The sequence below is a fragment of the Canis lupus genome, chromosome 13, assembly GCF_003254725.2.
Source record: "Canis lupus dingo isolate Sandy chromosome 13, ASM325472v2, whole genome shotgun sequence".
NCBI lineage: Eukaryota > Metazoa > Chordata > Mammalia > Carnivora > Canidae > Canis > Canis lupus.
This window is the reverse complement of record NC_064255.1, coordinates 8,815,879-8,842,608: the sequence shown is the minus strand read 5'-3', so window position 1 is coordinate 8,842,608 and position 26,730 is coordinate 8,815,879. Positions and strand designations below refer to the sequence as shown.

Here is a 26,730-nt window from a genome sequence, read left to right as displayed (position 1 = left end):
CTGCCCCCCTGCACCACCCCCACCAAAGTCATTTTGTCCATCATACAGCTACTGAGGACTCCAGTTCTGTTCCTCTCACCCAGCTTTTTGCCCCCTACCTACCCTCTCTCCAGTTTTCACCCCTTTCTTAAACAGAAAGGTTGAGCTCTATCCCAGTTTTTGAAACTTACCTATTCCTTACATCTTGCTCAGGACACCAATAATAATATCAGGATAGAATCCCACTAGAAGGCAGCTGGAGAAATTATAAATAGTACAGACTTCTTTTCATTTAGCTATGTGAAAAGACTTTATAAATCAATATTACTGTGTCAGAATAAGGTATAACCGAAATCCTATAATGAACATAAAAGCAGGAAAATCAACAACAGAGTGTAGAATACAAAAGAGGTGGGTATGGGGTTGGGGCACTATAATGGTCTTAGAAGTAATAAGGGTCTGAGTTATGAGAGGATTAGTGGAAATCAGAATAGTCAGAATTGGGATTAAGTGTATAGGAGGAGACATTATCATGGAAGCCAGAGGAGGAATAAAACTTTCTGAAATGATCCAGGTTACAGGAATTGTGAGGACCAGAAATGGAGAATGAGGTCTTGAATTAAGGATTAGAAAACTGGTTGTGGTCTTCCAAAAAAGTACTTTTGGGGATAACTAAATGGGTGATTGCGGTAAATTGAGGCAGAAGTTAGAACTGACACTTCGAAAAATAAATGAGAGTGATGTTGGCCTTTTTCATTGCTATGAAGAGATGTTCCCTACTTGGCTGAAATTGAGCAAGTTATGATACAAGGCAAGTATGTTCAGTTATGGAAAATACAAATTATGTTACATACACATATACATGTCTAGAAAGTAGTCTCCTAAAATTTTATTAGGAATTCTATCTGAGGAAGTAATTTTTCATCTGTATTGATTCTTTTTTCCTCCCCAGTTGCAGATTTTAGAATATTTGGTAATAAATAAGAAACTGTGTGGGAAGCATCAATAGTTTTGCAAGCAAGAGAATGTCCATGGAATGGATTCAGTATGCAGATACAAGCAGTTGAACAGTTGATAGGACAAATTCTGGTGTATAGGTGGAAAGAAGCAAATTTTTAATGGCCATTTCAAAGGGCAAACTTGGTTCTGATTCCTGGTTCTAACTGACTTGGTAGTTCTTTGTTTTACCTCTTGAAAAGGGAGCCAAACTCCTGTTTTGGGTTCTCCCCAGAAGAGAAGCTATAAGATCAAGTCAGGGCTGTGGTAACCCAGGAGAAGCAGGGAGAGCATCCTGTGGAACTAAAACCTGGTTAGATCTGCTACAAGTAGCTGTAAATATTCAAGTGTTGAATGATTATAAGGAAGGGCATGGTATCCAGTGTACTTTGTTGTATAGCTGCTAGTCTGAATACTTAGGGCTTGATGTTAATTTTATATGCAAAATTTTATGTAGGGCAAATAGGATATGGCATTAAAACTAAAAGTTTCAATAATTGGTGAGTTTTCCTTCTCTTTCTTCTTCTGAGTGAACCTGATAAACTGAAGTGAGTGTGATAAAATGAATGAGTGAATGAATAATGCATCCTGTTAGATTTATAATCTTGCTTGGAATAGGGATAACTAAATTTTTCACATTTAAGAAATTATGTTGGGATGTCAGATTATGTCAATTTTAATTTTATACCAGGGCTGGAAACAGTATTTTTTTCTCTTAAATTACTCTTTTCATCATTAGATGTAGCACACTCCTATAAAGTTTACATATCAACTTTCAGATGCTATTTCAACACTTAGTAGTCTCCCACTTTGTCCCTCCAATGAATTATTTTTGTTACTTAAAAACCATAAAAGTAAAGAATATCCTATAGGTGAGCATTTAACATAATGTATAGAATCTTTGAAAGAGATGTAATTACAATTACATTACCCTGAAGTTAGTGTATGGCCTTCCTATCCACTGTTCTATTTTTTAAAAAATTGATACAAATTACTTATAAATTATGCACATTACTTATAAAAAATGGACAGTTTTGAAAATACATACATTTGTGTAGCCAATATCCAATCAAGGTTAGAACATTCTATTGCCTCCTGTAGTGGGTTAAATAGGGTCCGCACCCCCAAGCCCTGCTCTCATTCATGTCCACCTGGAGCCTCAGAATGTGACCTTATGTGAAAATAGGGGCTTTGCAAATAAAATGAAGGTAAGGACAGATAGAAGATCCTACTGGATTAAGGTGGGCCCTTATCCAAAGACCATGTCTCTATCAGAGACAGAAAGGACACACAGAGATACATAGAGAAGATGGAATCAAATGGGAGATAAGCTGCCACAAGCCAAGGAGCATCTGGGGCCACCAGGAGGGGTGGTTTCTTCTCTAGGAGCTTCAGAAGAAACATGGTCCTATGGACATCTTGATTTCAGACTTCAGTCCACAGAATTGAGAGAATGAATTCCTGGTGTGTAAGCCACCACATTGTGGTAATTTGTTAAGGCAGCCCTAGGAAACAAATACACCTGCCAAAAGTTCCTGCACACCCCTTTCCAGTCAGTCCCAAACCCTCAAAGGCATTTTATGTTCTAATTTCTGTCACCACAGATTAGCTTCACATATCGTATCCTTGACATCAATATAAATAGAATTATACGGAACATACCCTATTTTCATTTTTTGGTCTGGCTTCCTTTGTTCAGTATAGTGTATATAAGTTCATTCCTGTTTGGTTATGTGTCCATCGTCTAATTCTTTTTATCATTAAAATATACCACAATTTATCCATTCTCCTGGTCACAGACATTTGGGTTGTAACCCCCTATTTTGTACACTTACTACATCTGTGGTTGTCACTGGTTTAGCAGTTAACTATTCCTGTTTTTGTGGTTGCTACTGAGAGTTTTAAACAAGTACATTTAACTTAAGGAGGTTTAATTTATATTGGTCTTCCTCATTCAAAATCTAGAAACTTTGAATGCTTTAACTTTGCTTTCCCTCCTCAAGTCTTCCATGTTACTACTGTTAAATATAAAATATCTATTATTGGGGCACCTGGGTGGCTCAGTCAGTTAAGCGTCTGCCTTCAGCTCAGGTCATGGCCTTGGGGGCCCGGGATCAAGTCCCACTTTGGGCTCTCTGCTCAACAGGGAGCCTGCTTATCCCTATCCCTCTGCTCACTGCTCCCCCTGCTTGTGTGCATGCTCGCTCTCTCTCTCTCTGTCAAATAAATAAAATCTTTTAAAAAATAAACTCCTTTAAAAATATGTATTTTTAAACCGTGGATATTGATCATTACTTCTTAAAAATTGATAGTTTTCATAGACACACCAACATATCAGTTGATTTGGTCACTATTGATTATTACGTTTTACTTCCTTCTGAGTTCCATTCTAATTTCTCCAATGTACACAATTTATTCTTTTGGCGAGTGATTAATAAATTCCTTCGCTTTATTTTGAGCTCATTCTTTTTTCTTTTTTAAAAGATTTTATTTATTCATGAGAGAGAGAGGCAGAGACATAGGCGGAAGAGAAGCAGGCTCCATGCGGGGAGCCCAATGTGGGACTTGATCCTGGGACTCCGGGATCATGCCCTGAGTCGAAGGCAGACACTTAACTGTTGAGCCACCCAAGCATCCCTTTTGCTGTCATTCTTAAACTATCATTTAATTGCTTATAGAATTGTTATAGTTTGATACTTTTCCCTTAACAGGTTGAAGGTAGTGTATATTATTGCTGATGAGATGCCTGAATGTCTACCTAGAGGTAAACATTCCTTTCTAGGTTATGTTTGTCTGGTTTGACTTCATTCTTTCGTTATAAATACATTGTGTTCAGATGCAGTCTTGTTTTTACTGATCTACTCAGATCTCTGAAGTTTTCATCTAAAGAATTCATCCCTTTCAATCTGGAACCTGATTAGTCACAATCTCTTTGGATATTATGTCTTACTCATGCTCTATTTCTTAATTCTATAACATCTAATTGTGCATTAAAACTTTTTCATTTTCTTTTTACAGGCTTTTTACCTTTTTCACATTTTCATTTTTATTGTGTTTGGTGCTACAGTTATTTAAACTTTTTTCTGGTTAAATATTTTTCTTTTACACTATTCGATTTTTCCATAGAATTTTTTTATTTTAGAATTTTCATTTTCTAATGCACAGTCATATGATATCAGTTCTTCCCCTGTGACTTCTAATCTTAATTTTTATCTCTTCAAGTATTCTGAAGATAATCATTTTAAAGACTTTCAGATAGTTCTGTTATTTCTGAATCTTTAGGTGTGAGAGGCATCTCTCTGAGACTGGTGATTCTTCCTCATAGAGGTTTGCTGGTCCAGGTTGTTGGTTTGTTTTGATGTGAGGGTGGCTTTCCATACAAGTTCCAGGTCTCAGAATTGTAGAAAATTTCTTAAGGGTGGTTTCATATTTTTTTCTTTGTAGGTTTTCATGGATTAATTTTTTTTTTTAATGTTAGCTTCTTGATTTACTGACTCTACACTGATAATTTGAACTTGGATCCCATACTTAGATGTATTGCAGATTTGGGGTTCTTGTTGCTCATGGATTGTATTTTTCTCTGTACAGTGCTCACCTACCCTACAGCCCTAATCTGTGATTGAAATCCTCATCTCTGGTAAATTGAGGTGTGAAGGCTTCTAGTACTTGTTTTACGTCCAAACAGCCCTCACAACTCCAGTCTATATAAAGAGATCTAAGTGTCTGGTCTTCATATGCATATTTCTTGGCCTGGATTCAAGACCCTGCCATGAGGCCTGCCTCTCTGGTCTAACAGCTCTAACCCTGAGTTTCCTTTGTTTCTAAGTTTGGTTGTGAATTAATCTATTTTTGGGGGTGGGGGTGGGGGGAGAATGTTTTTAGCACATTTCTATGTGATTCGAGAAGGACAAGAGACACCTGTCTTCTCACCAAGTTGTATTGACTAGATGTCTTGATCATATTTATGTTTGAACATGTGTTTTGTGTTTTTCTTTTACAGCTAGTTATGTATCAAATCCCATTTGCAAGGGTTGTTTGTCTTGTTCAAAGGACAATGGGTGCAGCCGATGTCAACAGAAGTTGTTCTTCTTTCTTCGAAGAGAAGGCATGCGCCAGTATGGAGAATGCCTGCATTCCTGTCCATCTGGGTACTATGGACACCGAGCCCCAGATATGAACAGATGTGCAAGTGAGCAGTTGACTTTTATATACTATTTACTGTTAATGCAACTTAGGGGGTGGGGGAAGCTAAGTTGAAAATTTGGACCGAAAAAAAAGGTTTACTTTTAATATGCTACAGAAATAGCCTAAGCTTAAACTTGAGTGGGTAGGATAAAGATCCTTATCTTTTGTCTAGAAGTATATTGTACACACACTATTTTTTTTAAGATTATTTAAGTATTTGCATAACAATCATCTGAAACACAGCTTGTTAGCAGATCTTTGTAAAGCATACTTAGCACCCCCCCACCCTCAAAATCTCCAAGGAATTTAAATATCTTGGTAACATTCTCTCCACTTTACTACAGTGTCTATGGCTTCTTTTGCCTTTTTTATCTGAGTTTGTAATTCCTTGTTTAGTCTAATCTATAATCTAATACATTTAAGGTTCTGTAAAGCACCATTGCTGATAAAAGATATAACTAAAATATTTATTTTACCTTCAGTATTGAGTTCTAAGTTTAACAACTACAAAAAAGTTATTAAGTAGTGGCATTCTGTACATAGGCATGCAGGAATGATTTTTATTCCAAAAATCACTTATAGAATGATTCTCAACTTCTAGGTAAGCAGTAGAAGTTGGAGTTTAAAAAAAGTGAGATGTCACAGAAACATCCCTTTATTTAAGGAGCTTAAATGTTAGGGCATAGAGGATAAGGAAAAAATAACATGGAGTGAAATGACAAATGGGTAAGAAGTTTAATCTTAATTCAGTACACTAAGCTGTGTCAGCAGGCAAGCAGTACGTTACGGGAGTAAGTTTCTCCCATTACTACTGTGTATATGACTATGAAATCAGTCAAGGTCTTTAGATAAGAGGAGAGTTTGAATGGAATCCTCTAAGGTCAATATTATTTTGGAAGGAGAAAGAACTAATAGATTCTAGAAAGAAGGAGCCACACATGTCTAAAAATAACGTGGTTGGGAACAAGAAGTCTCATCTGGGATGCTATTGGTATTTTGGCAAGGCAACTTAATCTACATTGCTGAACACTTAGTATTCTCAGTCCCTGTTGACGAATGTCCTTTGTGCCCATGAGTCACTGTGATGAGTAAGAATGTCCCCAAACTTTTTCAAACCCTCCTTGTGGAGCAGTACTATCCCTGAATGAGAACCATTGAGTCATATGTGCTTAGTAGGAAGAGTGGTTGGAATGGAGAACTGATAAAGATTTTGAATACCAGGCCAACTAGTCTGGATATTACCTGCAGGTTTTGAGCAGAGGAGGCCTGGGGAGGTTGTTTTGTTCTGGATGATTGTAGCAGCAGTGGGGAGATAAATTGGAGAAGGATAGAAAGTAGAGGAAGGCTCCTGTAACAACTGCAAGTTAGAAATCTGTTCTGATGAAAGGTTAGTGGATAATGAATTCCAGAACTTTAAAGAACCGAATCAATGGGACTTAGTAACTAATTTCAGAGAGTGAAAAGAATCAAATTTGATCCTAAGGTTGCAAGGTGAATAATTTTGCCATTAGCAGAGATAGAAATAGATCGGCTCAGAGGAAATTCAGATCTACTTTTGTTCATAAGTTTATTGGGAGTTCTGCCTATGTAATTATTAATCCAAACATGTATCAACAGGCTGGTTAATTTTTGCAAGGATGTACCTTGTTAAGTTGTGTGATTTGGGGGCTATCCTAGTAAATGTCTCCCATAGCTTTTTTTTTTTTTTTTTTTTAAACTTCCATGGATGGATAGGTTTACCTTGAAATGGATTCCTATTTAGATTGCTTTAGACTAACTGGTTGGGGAGGAGTTGTGCGGGATCGGAGTCCATGAATATTTGGTGCATATCCACGCACAAGGAAGATAAAGTTAGGTGGCTCCCGGCAGTTATTCCAAGTTCTAGGCCTAGCATTATATATCCTGTTTATAGACAGTAGGCTGGCTCTGTAATGTGTCACTCAGCCCTAGGAATTGACAAATCTATTAATAACTATGCAGGGACACTAGTGTAAACCAGGACTGTCCCAGGCAAATTGGTTTGGACAGCTACCTCAGCAATACTCCATAGCATTTCAAAGGGTCGTCTTTGGAGATACATCCAGGCAAGGGTTAACAAGCACATTTTGGCTGAGTTTACCCCTTAGAAAGGAGAGCAGTGACTGTAAATCAGCCTTGGAAAGGGAATTTACATGTGAGAACAGGTTTGCTATGGATATACTTATAGTAAGTGAATGCAATTGATGTTGCAGTTTACTGACCTAGAGGAAATCATTACTTATATAAGTGGGAAGGGCTTATTAAGACTCCTGCGAATCAAAGTGAAAGTGGAAAATTATTTTATTTTTCAGTATGGGAATTTGGATGGCCATGGTACTTTCATACTGATTATTTGCTTTATCCCCCATACTTTGCATATATTCCATTGTTGTTTGTATTCTATTCAGAGGTGAGGAGGTGGAGTTATATTGGAAAAGCTGTCACATATTTAGAAGTTGAAATCCTATCCACATTTTGTTTACATAGGTGATTATTGCTCTATCATAGAGGGAAAAATATACTTCAAGCAACAGTAGCTTTATAAAAATTCCTAGAAATGAAGCGTGCTCATCTGTTTTCTAATTACTAGAGTAAGATTTCAGCTGCAAAACAAATATCCTCCTTCTGAAGGAAGACTTGCTCTATGAAGTGTTGGCTAGGGTTGGCTTGTTGGTACATATGGTATGGAGCTTATAAAATCAGACTTGCTGGCAAAATCCAATTCATTAACCATTTGAAGCATACTATGAAAAATATATACACTAATGGACAATAAGAACTGCCATAATCTCTGATTCTGTTAGGTGATATTTTTCTCCTATTTTTCGCATTTATTGATAAACTCATTCATATGAAAACACTTTATTCCTTTGTTAAAATTGTTATAAATATTTCTTGTAGAAAGCCTAGAAAGCAGATAGGCCTTAAAAGGCAAAAGCAAAAAAAAAAAAAAAACACCCAAAGATAACAAAAGTTAACATCATCTTGGCTTCTATTCTCAACCTTTTGTTTTTATGCATGTTTATGTCTTTCTCCCCTTAAAATGTATCCTTGTTCTGTTTTGTGACTTGTTTTAAAGGATTATGAACATTTTGTTAATGTCATTAAATATGGCTGCATACATCCCATTGAGTGGATATATCCTAGTATATTTCATTACCTATTAAACTTCGTTTTTAGTTTTTCATTAATATAAACAGTTACATGAAGAATATCCTCATAGTCTCTCACTACATACATGTAGTTTTATACATTTGTCTGATTTATTTTCTTAAGATAAACTAAACATTTTCCAGGTTGTGTTTTTTTTTTTTTTTTTTTTTTTAAGATTTACTTGGCACTGAGAGAGAGAGAGAGTGTGTGCAAGAGCAGGATCAGGGGTGGGGAGGAGGAGAGGGAGAAGTAGACTCCACACTGAGCAGGGAGCCTAATTCAAGGCTCCATCCCAGGACTATGGGATCATGACTTGAGCCAGAAGGCTTGATACTTAACTGAGCCCACCAGGTGCTCAAGAATGGCTGTTTTCTCATCAGACCTTCCCGGGCTAATCTGTCTTAAATGTTAACTTTCTTTATCCCAATATCTCATTTCTTCCCTCTTTATCCCTCCTTCCTTTCCTACCCTGCTCCCCTATCCCTCCTTCCCTCCCTTCTTTCCTTAACACTATGGGTAACTAACGTACTGTATATTTTGCTTATGTTTTGCTTATTACCTCTCCCATTAGAATGTAAGCTCCAAGAGGGAGGAAAGGCATTTTGGTATGTTACCTTCAGGCTCATGATATGCAGAACAGTATCTGACACACAGTGGGGTTCAACAAATATTTGTTGAGTGAATGAATGAAGGTAGTCATAGTGGAAACAAGTACATGGAGAGAGATATTGAGGAAGAATCAAGAGGACTTGATAATTTGTTGGCTAAAGGTGAAGAGAGAAATTGAGATTACTCTTATGATTTTGGCTTGGGAGCTAGGCAGTAAAATTTATTTAGGTACAGAATATAGGAGGAATAGCATATGTGCTGGTGAGAAAGGCCATTATCGTAGAGAATGGTTCATTTGGGATATGTTGAGTTCAAGGTGGTATGACATGTCCTGGGGAAAGTACCTAATGAACAGTTAGATGTAAGCATTCAAAGCTCTCAAGGGAGCTCTAATCTTAATCATTGGCGGGAAAAAGAGGATATCAACTGAGGGGGGTAAAGGGGTGAGCCCTGGGGTTTAAAGCCTGAAGAATGTTGACATTTAGCAGCAAGCAAAGGACAGCCTGTGGAGGGAATCACCAGGAAAATAGAAAACCAGAGACTGATGTCCTAGAAGAAAGAAGTAGGAAGGCTTGAAAAGTAGCAAGTGGTCAATATCAAAGTTGAGTTGTTTAAACAATAAAACTGTTGACCTTAATGGGAGTAGTTCATTGTTACTGTTGGAGCACTATCCTAACTGCTGTGGTTTGAGGAAGCACATGGAGATTTAGGCAAGCAGCCATCACTATTATAGATAGTCCTCTTCTATTCCTTCATTGCTACACTGGTTGAAAAATATCTAATGATAGCAAGAAGGCTCTTGGATTAGGAGATCTTTGTGTGTGCGTGAGTGTGTATAAAGATGGAAGGAGACTTGACTGGGAAAGAGCTGGATGAGGTGGAGAAAAAGGGGGACAGCTGAGGAAATAAGATCACTGAAGAGACAGGAGGACATAGGGACCCAAGGCTACCCATAGTAGCCTTGGACAGAATGCTTGTTCACTCAGTAACCTATAAAGTATCATCTTAGCTACTATCAGTCAAGGTTTTGTTTTTATTCATTTGCCAGGAGGAGGATTAGAAATGTGCTGAAGTGACAGGAAGAGAAACTAGTTCACTTTTTATGTATAAGAAAATAATACATATCCTTTTGTTGCCAGAGACAGTGTATTTTTAAAAATCATTTGTAAACAAATAAGTTCAGAATCCAGGGAATTTGCTACTTTTGTTTTTAGCTATTCTATATTTTATGATTCTGCCTTGTTTTGGCACTTCATAAGAATGTTTTAGGCTAAGAGAATGTTGACATGTTTTGAGCTGATACAGATTTAAAAACTAGTAATTTTGAACATGTAAGAAAACTCACAATTAAATATAACCATCCCTTAATTTGTGAATTCCAAGACCAGTGTTTAGGTGTTTTTAAAGAATTACTACATGTCAAATTTGAGTGCTTTTAGAAATGTCTGCCATTTCTGGATGAAGTTTAATGATGCATTTGGAAAAAGGTCTAGGTATTTAAAATTAACAGGAGTGTTTAAAATGTTTTTAATCAAATCTGGACAACTGTGAGCTATATGTGAGGATGTGTAGGTAAATGTTTACATTTTACGATTGAAAAGACAAGTTCAGAGAGATTCAGAAACCTACCCAAGGACATACATATGAAGCGGAGCCAAGGATGAGATCGGAGATTCTAATTCTAACACATGTGTGTCTTTTTGTTTGTTTTTAAACCCAGTTTTATTGGGATCTAATTGACATATGGCAGTGTGTATATTTAAGATGTATAGCACAATTTTACTTATGTATTTTGTGAAGGGATTGCCATAGTAAATTTAGTTAACATCTGTCATCTCACGTAAATACAAAAAACAAAAGAAATGAGATGTGCTGAGATCCCTGGTATTTACTCTCAACATTCTTCAAATGTACCAAGAAGCAGTATTAATTATATTCCACATGTTGTACCTTCCATCCCTGATACTTACATATCTTACAGATGGAGGTTTGTACCTTTTTTACTACCTTCATTCAATTCCCTTTCACCCTGCCTTCAGCCTCTGGTAACCACAAATCTGATCTCCGCCCCCCCTCCCCCCGAGTTTTTCTTTTCTCTTTTTTTAGATTCCACAAATAAGTGGTATCATGCAATATTTGCCTTTCTCTGATTTATTTCACTTAGCTATGTTTCTTTAACCATACCATGCTGCTTCTCTTGGAGAAAATAAAATCACAAAACACTTATTTGTTAAGCTTTAGAATAGCTTTTTTGAGCGGGGTAAGGGGTAGGTCCTTACTTTTAATTGACACCATTGGAAAGGACATTCTCTTAAGCTGGTTTCTTTCCCAAAGAGGGACCTTACCCTACAGTGCACTCTACAGAAAACACACTCTCTTGGTTAAAAGTTTACTGCCAGCTGGGGAAGGCTCGTTGGCTAAAGTGGCTTTTACACCATTACAAAAAGAGCTGCTACCAGCCAGTTAAAAAACTGACAATAACTTGATAAGGTTAAGGAATAGTTCTTTAATAGTTCTTTAAAAAGGACCATGTGAATGGTCCTACTGCCTCCTTATCAGAAGATAATTGAGATGTCATTACCTGCTGAGTCTCTGGATTCTTATGCTTTCTTCTTAAGAAATTCCATCCCTGCAAGAGAGCTGGCTGTTTTGATGCACCTATGACTAGGATAAAACAAAACATTTGTCAATTGATTTTAGCTTCAGAGGATTGTATCCAAACTTGTCTCAACAGAGCCACAATAATTGCCTGTAGCCAGCCAGTCAAGGGCTTGGCACCTAAAAGGTGTTCAACACATAAGAATTGACTGATTATCAATCCTAGGTGGCAGAGGTCTCTGAGAACAGGGGAGTGGGCTCAGTAATATTAGCTGCTGTTCCGTGAAAGATATCTTGTCCTTATTACTAATAATAGACACTTAGTACTTTCTTTTTGCCTCAGTCTTTTCAACAGCTTATACAATCAATTCCTATTTGAGGTTGAGAGAATTTAATAGTTACTCATTCACTGACTGGTACACAGCAGAGTTGGTACTGGAATGTGTGTCTGGTGACCAGCTATGTTCTTTGTTACTGGACTCCATGTTTCTTGACGTGCTTTTCAGTTTGTTTTAAAGAGGGATTACTTTATAAGTCTATGGAACATACAAGCTTAACATTGAAACTACTTTCATACTTAATGAGGACATTCCTATTAACTACTTTTAGCATTTAAAATCATAAAACTAAAGAAACCAATTTCTTGATGAGATGTGAAAAGCGATTAGGAAGGTAGTGGTACAGTGGAGCAACCAGAGAGGCTATTCATCACATGACCACTCTTTTCACTGTTTTTATTATTCTTTTAATTTGATGATGATAGATGATAAAAACAATTGGGTGATACTTTTCTCTGTAATTGGGTACATTGTGAACTATCTCCTGTCTCATCATTTTGTAGGTGGAGTTCAGGTAGAGAGAAGTGTTGTAGCTTAGAGGGAGGATGTTTTATTCAATTAATGCTTTCACTGATCATCCAGAATGAGACTGTGTGTATGTGTTCACAACCCTATGAGGCTTCTGCCAGAAGTGTAGAAGTTCCCTTAATTAAAAAAAAAAAATTGCGTAGATCTGGAAGAGACCTAATTGATTCTTCCTCTGCCTCCTCCCCTTCACCCTCCACCAAAAAAATGTGCATATTGAGGTTTCTAAGTAAGTACTTCCCGAAAGTCACATAATTAGCCAGGAACAGCATGACTCCAGTGACTGAGATACACCAGTGGAATGTTCTATTTGTCATATTGTTCCTTAAAAAATAAACCATGTAGTATAGATGAAACTATTATGCACAATTACAAACCTGAATATAGAAAAATCTCAATGTTTTTTGACTGCTTCCCCCCCCCCCGAAATGGTGAACCATTTTAAGTGTTTTAAACCCCACTAAGGATTTCAAGACATGAGATTTGTATCTTCTAAAGAGAAATCAATTTGTGGTTAAATCACATCTTTGAAAGAACGCTGTGTATGATTACGAGGAACTCAGCTCTGATTTGAGCTCTGACAGAAACTAGCTTTGCAAGCTTACACAAATTACGCAGCACTGTCTTGGGTAATGGCTTCTAGGTCTAATAACTGTCATGAGTCTATTAAAAAAATCTATAATATTTACTGTTGGCAGCTACCATTTTCATATTGATCTCTTTATGACTCACTCTCTATATATTCTATAATTTCTGGTTTCTGCAAAGTACATTCTCCAGTGTTCCTCTCTACTTGGTTTATAGTTAAGGAATAGGCCTTATTTTTGTTTCTTAAAGATAAAAAAAAAAAAAAAAAGCTTCATTGTAGTATGCAATAAGTTGGTGCCTGATTTGGAGATGGGGCTCTTTATAATGTATTTTTATACCAAAATCATGCTATTGCATTAAAATATACAAGGTGGAATCTGTTTCAGTGTTTATTCTAAGCTAATAGAAATTTAGTATATTTGTTAGTCATTCCACAGTTAACACCTGTTGTCATCTGTTAGGTCAAGCACTTTTGCTAGGCCCTGTGATATAGAATAGAATAAGATGTGTTCTGTTTGCTTCATGGGGTCCCCTTTGATGCAAGGATTATGACAATCGCAAGACAAGAATTGTTGTCTCTAGTATCTGGATGCTGGGACAACATGGGAAGTTTAGAGGAAACTTTACCCTGGCCACGGTAGAGGTACCCATGGCGACAAGGCTAAGGAAGTAGGATGTATCTAGCCAGAATTATCTTGGGCTCTAAAATCAAGGATTTAAACTGATCCTAGAAGCAAAGGAAAGCTGCTGAGGATTTTAAAGGGAAATGACATGACTAACTGGAGCCTTTAAAAGATTATGGTGGCCCTTCTGTGGCTGTCTGTAACAGAGCCATCTTAGTTCCCATCATTATGACCTGCAGCTCCAGTGTGGCTAAGCCATCAAGGGTTTAAGAAGTAGGCCACTTCAGAGATGTCATCAGCAGCTACAGTAATGGTTATTCCCTGCACACTGCGAATGTTTCATATGCTGTTCCATGTCGGTGATGCCATAGCACTTTGTTGTGAGCACACCTGCTTTAATTGTATTACATAATCCTCTAGAGAAAACTAATGGGACACACTTTCTCTCTTTCTAGAAGCTAAGTTATATCAAATATCCTGAGAGCTAGAATAACTATTTTTATCTCTGTGGCAAACATGGCTTTGTAATTCTCAATGCTTATAAAAGGTTTCCTTTTTTTTTTTTAATTTTTATTTTTCATTAGAATCCTGATGGTTGGAAAGTAAAAAGCCTGCTCTGTTATTTAATAGAGGAAGTCTTGTTTCTTAAGCTTACATTTAATTTTCTTGTGGTTTGGTAATTCTTTTGCATGAGACTCTTATTTCAGTTTAGACCCAAGTTTGACAGTAGCATGTCTATTTTAAAGGCAGATGCTACCTTGTACTGTTTTCCTTTGTGCAAGTATGGCTCCTAGTTAACACTTTTAAAGGTTTTAAGGTGCATTCACATCCATCCTTTCATTTGCTTCTGGTAATCCTAGGACTGAAGCAGTGTTATCCCCGTTTACAGAGCAGGTAACAAGTTCTGAGAAGTCCACTGACAAGCCTGGGGGTTTGCTGCCACTACATAGCATGGCTGAAACTATCTACTTTTATCATCAAACTGGGTAAGCAGACATAACAAGGCTACCTTCACCAAGTTGGGCAGTTATATCAGACCATAAAACTAGGCATAAATAGGATCCCTGGGTGGCGCAGCGGTTTGGCGCCTGCCTTTGGCCCAGGGCGCGATCCTGGAGTCCCGGGATCGAATCCCACGTCGGGCTCCCGGTGCATGGAGCCTGCTTCTCCCTCTGCCTGTGTCTCTGCCTCTCTCTCTCTCTCTGTGACTATCATAAATAAATTAATTAAAAAAAAACTAGGCATAAATATTAAATAGGTTTTAGCCAAAATGCATCATTTGGTACTGTCCTTTCTCTCCAACCTACCCTTCACTGACCAGTCAATGCCATATGCAATCAAGAAACTAAAAGCTTATTAAAACAGCATGGGATTTTGACGCATTGACAACTCAGAGAGTCCTCTTTCTTGATTTATCAATTTAGTATGGAAAGTCATGGAAGGAAAAATGTTCCCAGTTAAAATGACTCGATTCCAGCATGCTATTATTCATTTGATATTTGCTTTATGTACACAGTCAGATGATTGATATTGATACCAATATCAATAACCTCCCTAAGCTTAAATGCTTACCATTTGGTGTTTTAAAAATAAAACCTGTTTCTTTTTTTTCCTCTTTTCTTTCAATATTCCCCATGGCTTTCAATCATTCTGTAGCCCAGGGGTTAACAAATTATGACCTATGGGCAAAGTATGGCTTGCCATCTTTTTGTGGGGCCTTTGTAAGAATAGTTTTTAGATTTTTTTTTAAGTGGTGGGGGAAAATAGCAAAAGAGGAACGATATTTTGTGGTACACAAAAATGATACTTCAAATTTCAGTGTTCATAAAGTTTTGTTGGAAAACAGCCACACTTAATATCTGTCTACAGGTTGTCTATGGCTGCTTTTGCTCTACAACAGAGTTGAGTAGTTTATACAGACAAAACCTAAAATATTTACTATCCAGCCCTTTAGAGGAAAAGTTTGCCAATTCCTGCTCTAGCATATTTGGAGTGTGAAGGGATTAAGATTGTTCTTTCTCCTTGCATTAGGGTTGAGTGGCAAGCAAGACTCATATTAGCTTCTGTCCACTTTTCTGTTTTGTTGGGTAGAGAGAGATGCATTTTCCAACATTTGGAAAAATTCAACTAAGTCTTAGGTCTGAAGATTATTAAACTGCTCTGGTTCTACCTTAATATGAAAGGCTGACAAGTTACCAAAAAAAGGAGAGGCACAAAGAATAACCAAGATGAAAGATCTGCTACTTGATAGGAAAATAAAGCTTGATGAGACATTAATTTGCTTTATGATTTTTAAAAATAACTTAATTATTGCATTCCTTCCCTATTTGATTTTGAGGAAATAGTCCTCCCTTCTCATCTGCTCTAAATGGGGGGTGGCGGGGGAGAGAAAAGCAGCTTTAAACACCTAGCTTTGTATTCAAGGCAAATGTGTCCAAGTTTTAATTTCAGCTATTTTGAGAATGACTTCAAATATGTATCACTTGAATATACAAGAAGTGGAGCCAACATTTTTATAGTTCCTCATTGTTTTACCACATGATTTTACACAAACCTCAGTGTTTCTTCACTTTTTTGTGTGTGTGGGTGGGCAAGATATAGTTTTTTCTTTTTTTGGCAAGATACAATTCTTAAACATTCAAATATTACAGTGCATCTACCAACATATTTCAAAAATTTGAATTTTGGGTATTTTTCAAAATGAACTATTCTAACACTTTAAAATGAGTCAGGAGAAAAAAGGCTACTTTTGAAATTATACGTATCCCCCAAAGTTAAAATAAAGGACACTTTGGCATAGAAGACAGCTACCTGGAAAACAATATATAAATTTCTGGCTGGATTCCATTCATCCTAATTGCAACTTGATTAAAATTAAAACCCAAGGCCAGAATTTTAATACCCTGTGGTCACTACCCTAAGGGCCAGGATAGACCACCTTTAGTACACTTCATAAATTAAACATCTTCATTGTCCTTAAAAAAAGGATGCTGCGCTTTTCTAGCAATATCTGTTGAATATTTTGTGATACACAGTATAGCAATATTTTAGGTGGGCTTATTTAGCTCTAGGGAATGATACAATTTTTACATGGTACTTTTCACCTGTTCTTTTTGTTCTCTTGAATTTGGTACTCCACACAATCATCTGATATGGTTAGGTCAAGTATTTTCCCCTCCTATGTGATGAAGGGAGTAGGGTACAGAGAGTGTAATTTCCCATATCTCTAAGGTCAAAATTACATTTGGATCTCTTGTTTTCCTAAGGTTGGTTCCTCATGTTTGAAGTAGATGACTTTCCATGTAGGTAGAATGATTATATTCCATTTCTTTAGCTGCATGACTTAAACAAGGGTAAAGCCATTCTATTGACTACAGGTATTGGTGTTTGGATAATGTCTTTCATTTGAGTAGTGTGCAGGTATAAAGATTTATTAAAATTATATATACACACGTATGTACATATCTACTACACATGGAGTATCCTAGTAGCTTGTTTGTACTTTCTCTTATCCTCCCTCTTGGACTGTCCTAGTTGGTAAATTTTTACACTCATGATATCTCACATTCTTGGATCACTAATTACACACTAGATCTTGTGCTGAAATTTTGCCTTTGTCAGGCCTCTGGATGCTCTCAACAACTCTGAGATAGGAACTGATGTTACCTCTTTTTATAGATGATAGTATTGAGGCAAAGAGTTCTGTCTACTTGCCCACAGTCACATAATAGTAAATGAGCCAAGATTCTAACCTCAGATCTTTTAACCACTGTGCTATTTGAAAGGCCACTATATTCTCAACATAGTTCTTATTTCCTGCCTTTGGCTCCTGTTCTAAGTCTCCAATTCTGCACTTGATGTAGTTGAATTTCATCCTATACTAATTCTCATAACTAATAAGGACAATCTTTACTTAACCCCATTCCAATGGGTTTCACACAGATCTCTACCTTGGATCTTTTTAACTTAGTAGTACTGGTTTTCTATATCATCACACAAATAGTTCAGTTTTAAGTATAAATCATTGAGTCCTGAAACCTCTGAATCTGTCCTTTATTTTTCTAGGTTGAAACACAATGAAGCTTCTAATGAGCTCTGTGTAAATAGACCGTACTAGAAAAAATGTAATTTTAAATATTAGGTCATAGTTTTCAACAGTCCCTAGTCTAATGAGATTACTGCAATAGTACATATTAGAAATGCATGATTTTGGTAACACAAAGCTTAAAAACTTTAGGAACATAAGTTATTGCAAGTTTTGAGAAGAAATGTTAAACAGCAGTATTTGAAGTTTTTAGAGGAGCCTAAAAAATATTTAAACAATTAAAACCCTCATATTAGGTTGCACAGTTTAGTACTTCCCATGTGAAAAATTGCTAACGGTCAAATTTTTAATGTCTTTTTAGAACAGTCTGTCCCTTGAATTTGTTAAAAGCTTAGCATATACTGAGAGGAGAAACTCGAGGCTTTTCCAGGGGCTGGCTTGATGTTTTGATACTTTCAACTCTAGTCTGAAGACTAGATACTCCTAGTGGATGTCTGTGTCTGCCACATGCTGAATAGAGATAAGGCCTAATAAAGGGCAGTTGGACAGTAAGCAGATTTTTAGGTGTGCTCAGGCAGCCTGTAACCACCCAACAACCCTGATCATCAAGAAGTAATAGAAAAGGATGCATTTTATGATTCTGAGGTTTTCTCTACCTCACTGATTGTGTCCATTTCTCCAATTATTAATTGCAATAATATAGAATTACATTCACAGTTGAGTTTCACAAAGGCTGGTTTTTCTGCTTTTAATTTAAGGTTTTAATTATTTTGTTTATAAGATTGGCCATTCTGAGATATTTCACTAAGGGATGGTCCTTGTCACATAAATTTTGGTGGAATGATAAACAAAACTCACTGTCTTGGTGTGCTAAAGCCCTGAGAGGGCTAGGACACCAAGTTCTAGGAGTCTTCTTAGTTTTTTATCTCTTCCACCCAGTTTGTCAATTGTATGGATTCATTATAACTCCCTTTCCCATGACTGTTACCTCTTAGTGTTGAGCCTCTTGATGGTTTTCCTTACCCCCACCCTCTTCCTTCTTTCAGGAAACTTAATTTCCTGAAAGTATACACTCTCCCACTCACTATACATATATGAAAGAGTAATCACATTCCTATCTCATTGCCAGCCTGTGTAGCTTTGCTATTAGTAGAACAAGATCCTGAAGTGCAGGAACCTTACTTTTTCATCTGTGCCTCTAGCTCCCCATCATGATGCTTTGCCTCCTGGCACTTATGTCTGTTGAAATGAGGGAACAAACCAGGTACCATCTTGGTCATGTTGTTCTCATGCTCAAGAATCTATGAAGACCTCTCACTGCTAGTCAGACCAAGTCCTAATCTTGAACCTAACTTCATTTTTATTAGTACTTAAATATTTGAAATCATACAAAGTATAACTAATTTATAATTTCACATTTTTTTTGGAAATGAAGTCAAATAAGTGAATTCTCCAGCTACAGCAATCTACACCTAAGTAATCATCTCCTGTTTCTATCTCCAGCTCATTCAAGCTGCTGTTCATTGGGCCCATCATGTGCCATATGAATTTTCTTTGTTGTGTGATTATGAATGGAATCACCCTTGCCAAGACTCAACTCTTCTCACTGTCTCTCTAAAACCTGCTCAGCTGAGGTTCCAACTTCCCTGGCATATATTACCTGCCACACTTTAATACTTATGTTCTCTATTATAATTGTTTTCAGGTGTTGGACCATTTGTTCTTCCAGTAAGATATGCAGTCCTTTCCAGCAACCAGGGCTTTTCTTTCTGTATTAAAGATATTTACAGGGCATGTGCAAACAATCTCATACTAAGCATTTAAATGAGTTTTTAAATATAAAGGAATTGAGTTTTTAAATGGCACTTATGTTAGTTCACTTGGCAAATATTAAAACTCCACCACGTGTCCGGCACTGTGTTAGAAACAAAGAATTTACAGACTAAAAGGAAAAAACTGTAATGGCAGAACAGAAACAACTCTGTCTTTTCTGTCTCTACTGTACACAGCACATGCCTTTAATCTCTACTGTGCTATGTTGCAATGCTTTATGACTGCCTCATGCCCCCTCTCTTTGGCTTTTGCACCTCCAGGACAGGGAATGGGCATTAGAATTTGATGTTCTCTGGGTCCGGTACAATACCTGGCACATGCTCCATTTTTGGAGAATGCTTGGAATGAACTGTTGAACTGAACTACAATACAATTTGAAAAATGTTATAATGGAGCCTGTATGGATACTGTGGAAGGACAGCAGAGGCATACCTACCCTGTTTTGTTTCTTGGCCAGGGTAAGCTCGCCTCACCAAATGACAGCCCCATCAGATTGCATTTGGACACAGTTTCCCTTGGACAGTAATTTTACTTAAATCCATATTGGCAGCACTTGCTTGGATTACATTTTTGAGGAGGCACTGTAATTTAGAAGCATGTAAGTTGGCTAAACCAAGGTCTTGTTTCTGAGCAAAGACTTAAAGTACAGATTTTTATAGAACTCTGTGTCTAGCAAACTTTGGTATCTCTGTTTTCTTAAGCTATAAAGGGTCTTCTAAAGTTCATTAGTCTATTGAATAATCCCATTGGTGTCTTAAAACTCATTTATTTATAAAATTAACATAAAGATTTTCCCAAGCTGTTAATACAATGGCTATTCTTGGGAGGCAGGCCTGATGTACCATTTGGGCAAATAAGAATATTTCTGTATTTTCACCCATTTTGAATTTTTACTTAGAATGTTTCACTTTTCTATAAGTGAATTAATAAAGTTGATGTGAATCTCACTTAAGAATAACAAGCTGAAGATATTTCTGGGAGTGTGGATGTGGCCTGGAAGAAAAAGCTTAGTTCCATGAGGCCCCACAAACAGTGGTTTTCTTCAAAGTAGAAGAGTGAGTTCTAGGAGAAGTAGCTGAACAGGACAGGGGCTTGTGCATGGGGCTGGAGCTGGTGAGAAAAGGTTTCTAGGAAGCCTGTCAAGAAGCAGATCGTCAGAGTAGGTGGCTTATGCAATTGCTTTAAAAAGCTTTTTGGTTTAAAGGTGCTGGTGATGAGTTGTCTCCATTTAGGCTGCTAGTGTTTGGGCCACCTGCGCTGGTTTTACATTGTGGTGGAGTCACTGCAACAAGAAAGGTCAGTGGAGCTTTGGTTAATGTTAGGATTTGGTGCGAACCAAAGCTTTTGTTTAACTGCTTTGTTGAATAAAAAATATTTAGGGGATTTTTCTTATGATTTGAATGAAGGAAAAGTACCCTTGAACATATGGAAACAGACTGCTGGACAGGAGATGGTCAAACAGTTGTGTATTTTGAAGGCTAGGGTAGGTTCACAGCATTTTAAGGGGTATAATTTCATGCACATAACTGAAAAAAAATGGGGATGGAATACTATTCCTTTATTCATTCTTACCTGTTGGAATCAAAATAATTTGTCTCAGAATATTAATAGTGTTATTTTCTGTAAATTTAAGCAGGTCACAGTGTTTATTGAAATAGCTCTTTTAATACATAAATGCATTAGTTATAAAAGATTCATGAGTCAGAAATGTATCATTTTAAACCTATTTTGACATTCCACCACCCCTTCCCAAATTAACGTCTCTAAATTCCTTTATAGACGCACATACACACACAGTTTTACTGTACCATAACCTGTGTATCCTGCAACTTGCCTTTTTCACTTAGTGATAGAACTTATCCTCACTCATTGCTCATAATTCACCTCCTGCTTTTTCATGGTTGTCGTCATCTACAATTTGAATGCATCAGATATTTGGTCTGCTTAAATTTGAGGACAAATAATCAAGCTTTCTTTTAGCAGGATTTATGCCTGAAGAAGTCCTAAGGGACTTTACAGAGAATGATAGGTATTTCAGAAATTCGACATTCTGTGAACTGGTATTAGGGGCATGGAATGAAATGAAGAAAGGGAGCTACAAGTGAATGTCAAGATTAGTAGAGAACCTTGTAACGTTATTTCCAAATGCTTATTACTAGAACTTTTAGGCCAAAAAGCTTATTGGTGTAATCCATGTTTTAAAGGAAACTTAGACTTTGTAGATAACAGCTGATTTATGAAGTGTACAGTCCTCTTTTCTTAATATAAATGGTTTTTGTTCTCTTTACTCCTTAGCTCTGTTTTATCTTTGGAATGTTTATCATTTCTTGGAAAATAATTCAGCTATAGGAAGGGCTGCTTGCTTTTTTAAAAAAAATGTGTGGACATGATGGTCATGTATTTTGACCATGATTAAGAAGCTACTGACCAACTATAGACCACCACCATTTCATTAAAATATAGATTACAGCATTTAAGATTACAAATGCACATTTTATGGAGTGAGAAACTGTTTACCCACCATCCTCCCCAAAAGACCAATAGTGTAATTTGATCATGAACTGTCACTCACACATAGTTGGTTATCCAATGGTAAATTTGGTAACATTTTACAAATTGCAGTAGCTGCTTCATGGTGGTCATTTAATGCTTGAAGACCTGTTAGGCCCCAAATTAAAAGATGAAGAGTTGCCATTTTCTTTTTATAGGTCCAGAAACTTGCCATTATTTAAAAATGTAATCTATTTTAATAACTTTTTTAGTCTTTACGTTTTACTTTTTTGACTTTATTTTCTCAATTTTCAAAATAGTAATTTCATGTTTTAGTTATATTTTCTATTCCATTATCTCTTTGCTTACAGGAACTGTACATTTTAAAGCTTTTTCTGAATCATGAACCAAATACAGTAGTGGTATAAAGAGACTTGTTACGTGTTGCCATGGAGGTTTCATAGCGCTTTATGTATTGTTAGTTGCCATCAGTTAAGTCTGCTACAAGTAATGTAGTATAATCGGCTGAAAATCTGAGCTTTTAATTAATCCTCCAACCTTCTCTTCTTTCCTCTACTCAAAGAGTAGAGTATATTTATTTTCATCTGGGCAAGCCAATGGTCCCTGGTCCGGATGTTACTGGCCTACCAGGGAATCTGACCTAGGATACTTAGCCTATAAATTAGTTCTTTTTACACTTTTTTGTAATGTCTGTGGTTTAGTGGAAAAATACATGTTTCTAATCTCCTGTTGTTCCTATGTGCGGATTACCTCTTATAAGCCAGTTGATTTGCATATACTATTACAAATCTTCACAACACCCTTGGAAAGTCAGTGATATTCCTATTTTATACAGAATGAAAGAGACTCTCAGAGGCCTGTAATTGTCCAGAGTCACAGAGCTGCTAAGAGTGGAGCTGAGATTCAAAACAAACTTGACATAAAAAGCACTTCTTTTTCATAAACCCCAACTAGTGAAATTCTGTTAGTGCGTTATAGAGAAAAGATTGCAGATTTAGAAGGCAATCAGTCTGGAGGCCTTTCAGAACCAGCTCAGCCACTATTAGCTCTGTGACTTTCTCTCAATCTCAGGTTTCTTATTTGAAAAATAGGGATATTACTGCCCACCTTGTAGGGTTATTTTAAAGACTAAATAGAAACGCATGTAAAGCCTTTGGCACATTGTACGTTTTCAAACTAGTGACCTACACTACCCCTCCAGTTTAAGACCCCTTCTGCTGAAGTAAATGCCAGCACTGACCAGCATTAAACAAAATTTTAATTTACTATCCTGAAACAGAAGATACCGATTAGAGTATTCCCATTGTGTTTTTCATTGTAGGCCTTTTGAAGAGCAGAACAGATTTCAATCCCAGCAGCAATGCAATTTGTAGTGGGCGGGTTTTCTTTTCCTTTTTAATCCTTTGTTTTAATCTCATTTGGAGTTGCAAAATTTTCTGAAGGGTCTGATGCTGCCTAGGGCTCTAGGCTGGAATGTTGTCTTAGCCTATTGATGTGGTGAGCTGTTGGAAGAGGTAGGAGTGATTTAGAATGAGATGGCATTAGGAAACAAATGAGTTGAACACATATTTCTCTGACCACTAGAATTTCGATGGAGCTAACCGGTAAATTTGAGTGTTTGTTACTTGCAAAACAAGTAAATTTTTGACTGAAATTTTCTTTTTCTCTTAAAAATTATTTTTAGGATGCAGAATAGAAAACTGTGATTCTTGCTTTAGCAAAGACTTTTGTACCAAGTGCAAAGTAGGCTTTTATTTGCATAGAGGCCGTTGCTTTGATGAATGTCCAGATGGTTTTGCACCATTAGATGAAACCATGGAATGTGTGGGTGAGTAGTTTTTCATGTAACTTTCAAACTTTTATTTTAACACCTGTTTCTTGAAAAAATAATGCATGCTGGATATGTTCAACCTAAAAACAAATTGGTTCTCTTGTTGTTAATTAGAACTGAAAATTATTTAAGTTCTTTGCTGACTTGCTGAATTCTTTAGGCGTCAAGACATCAGTAGTCTCCTATTAAATCTTGCTACAAAATTTACTAGATGTATGTTGGCTAGGTTCAAATATTTAAGGGCTGGCATGGTTTTATCATCTGTAATACATACATTTCTTACCTTAATTTATTAGTAACTGTTAGAGAAAAAAATTTGTTTAGAAGAAAAATGAAAATTTCAAGCATTACCAAGAAAGAAAATTTTTGTGCAATATATATTTTGTTGATTGTTGCAAACGTATATTAAGACAATGTTACTTTTACTACACTTAGATATCTAGAATGCATAACTTAATATACATGTATACACTGTTCACGAATAATTAGGAATACACATTTTACGAATTTTGTACTTTTTGAGTGTTTGAAAAACACTTTGATATTTTTATACAACTGATGAAAAGGTAAAGATCTATGAGTATGTGCATTTTGATGAGTGCCTAATATGAATCTAATCTGCAGGTGTAATGGCATTGTCACCACATCCACTTGCACTCCTACCCCTGAATTTTATTTGGCATATATCTGATGTGATCTATAACAGAATTATGTATTATAAATGAAATTTTCCATCTCCATTTCCATATATAGAGACTTAAAAAAATGAGAACTTTTTTCCTGCAGAAATATTGTTGAAATATAGTTAAAATATTTGAAGGTTTGCAGAGAACACATTTAAATGACAGGTTTTGGAAGATGTGTACTTATGTTCCTGTTTATGTATGGGTTCATACGTTCATACCAGTGACACCCTACTAAAGTCACCAGAAGAGAATAGTCAGAATGTTGAATTTGCTTTTGAGATGCAAGACCCACACCCATTACAAATGTTTAGTTGAAACTCTTACAAAATCCTTAAATATAAAAAATTACAAATAGAGTCCTATGCACTTTCCCACGTAAAAAATCTTAAACAGCTTTGAAAAATCTAAGAGTAACCACAATGCCAGCTGAGATCTAAAATGCTGAAGTACCATGCGTGGACTTGGGGCCTGCATCCGTATTTGCCAGTTCAAAGGGGTATTTTAAGGGTGAATTTGGTGAGGAGGTTTAACTTAGCATATTTTGATCCTTTTATTCCCCACCCCAGGGCTTTGGAAGGTAGTGGTATTTCCACTATATAAATTTGCAAAAGGAGGTGCTAAAAGCTTTTACGTAAAAACAAACATTTTCATTATTCTGTATGTTAGTAAATTGAACACCAATAAAAAAAAAAAACATTTTCAAATATCTGACCATACTTCTAGTAATATAGAGCACCAATTTAGGGAATAAATACATACAGTGGTTTCTAGATATCTATTGAAAGAATTGAGATAACCAGAAAATGCAAAATAAACTCCCTATCCTTTTCACGAAGTACTGACTTCCAAAATAAAACTAACATGCTTATGAATTACTATGGGGGCATTCAGAATTAAAATGCAAAATTATGTCTTCTGTCATGGTTTGAAAAGAGAATCTTCTACAGGCTTTTAGCTGTTGAATCTTTTAAAGACTATATATTTCAGTGTCTTTAGAATAGACCAATAGCATTCCTTCAAAAAAAAAAAAAAAGAATTGAAGTGTCCAAAAGGGGACTACAGGTCTTTGGGGCTGTATGACTTAATTTATCTGATGGGAGGTGGGAGGGTGTGTGGAGAAACACAGCTATATAAATTTTATGACAGCGGAGCAAATGGATACCAAATTATTTTTGGTGTTTGTATTTTTTTTTCTTTATTAGAAGGATGTGAAGTTGGCCATTGGAGTGAATGGGGAACATGTAGCAGAAATAATCGCACATGTGGATTTAAGTGGGGTCTGGAAACCAGAACACGGCAAATTGTTAAAAAGCCAGCCAAAGACACGATACCATGTCCAACTATCGCCGAATCCAGGAGATGTAAGATGGCCATGAGGCATTGTCCAGGAGGTGAGTTTAGAGAGTTCCTATCATATGTGGGCTGTGTGCTTTCTGAATTCTCCTCCCTAACCACCCTCCGTGTAGAGTATCCACAAAGGAAACCTAAAAAAAACATCAGTGACAGGGTAAAAATTCACACTGTACTTAGAGACAAATGCTTGAATGTAAAGAATATAAAGGTTCGTTTTCATGATACCTCAAATGTATCTCATGACAATTGGTTGTGAACTTAGGACAAATGAGCTTTCTAAAGTGAGATTTCTAGAAGTGTGTGTGTGTGTGTGTGTGTGTGTGTGTGTGTGTGTTACTGATGTACTATGAAAGAGAGTTCTTATGAAATCAGGCCTTTGCAGATGTTGCTCTGAGGGAAGCGGACAACTTTCAGTTGAGAAGAGTTTCGATTAGAAAGGTTTATGAAATCTGTAAAATCATCTGCATCATTACTAGTTGAGGATGACAACTTAAAATAAACTTGCCCAAACACTGGGAGGAATAAATGTTGTCTTAATGTTACCACAATTAGCTGGTTCCCTCTGTTTTGATAATAATTTGTAGAAAACAGCTACTGGTATGTGTGTGTTTATTCATGTCTTTGTAGTAATTGTGCTGATTTGCAGTAATTATTCTGTAATAACAGGATTAGGCCCATTTACAAATTAGGAGAAGCGAACATAGCTCAGGTGCCGGAGGAAGCTGAGTCAGTACAGGGAAATGCAGTTTTTAGCGTTGTCATTTGGGTTCTTAAAGCATAATCATTTGTTACCATTTTAACACTAGCGGATGCTACATTGCCAGAAATGAAGTGGGGATTTTTCTGGTGCACAAAATAG

General features: G+C 36.6%; 1 protein-coding gene across 3 annotated transcripts in view; it reads left to right on the top strand.

Annotated features, from left to right (window-relative positions):
- Positions 1 to 26,730, top strand: part of RSPO2 (R-spondin 2) — a 154,283-nt gene that overhangs the window by 77,988 nt on the left and 49,565 nt on the right. For all 3 annotated transcript variants that reach the window (XM_035714346.2, XM_049093348.1, XM_035714348.2), the window contains 3 exons: positions 4,976 to 5,164; positions 23,686 to 23,829; positions 25,721 to 25,909. In XM_035714346.2, the coding sequence (XP_035570239.1) occupies positions 4,976 to 5,164; positions 23,686 to 23,829; positions 25,721 to 25,909 (522 nt within the window). The remainder of the gene's footprint in view (positions 1 to 4,975; positions 5,165 to 23,685; positions 23,830 to 25,720; positions 25,910 to 26,730) is intronic.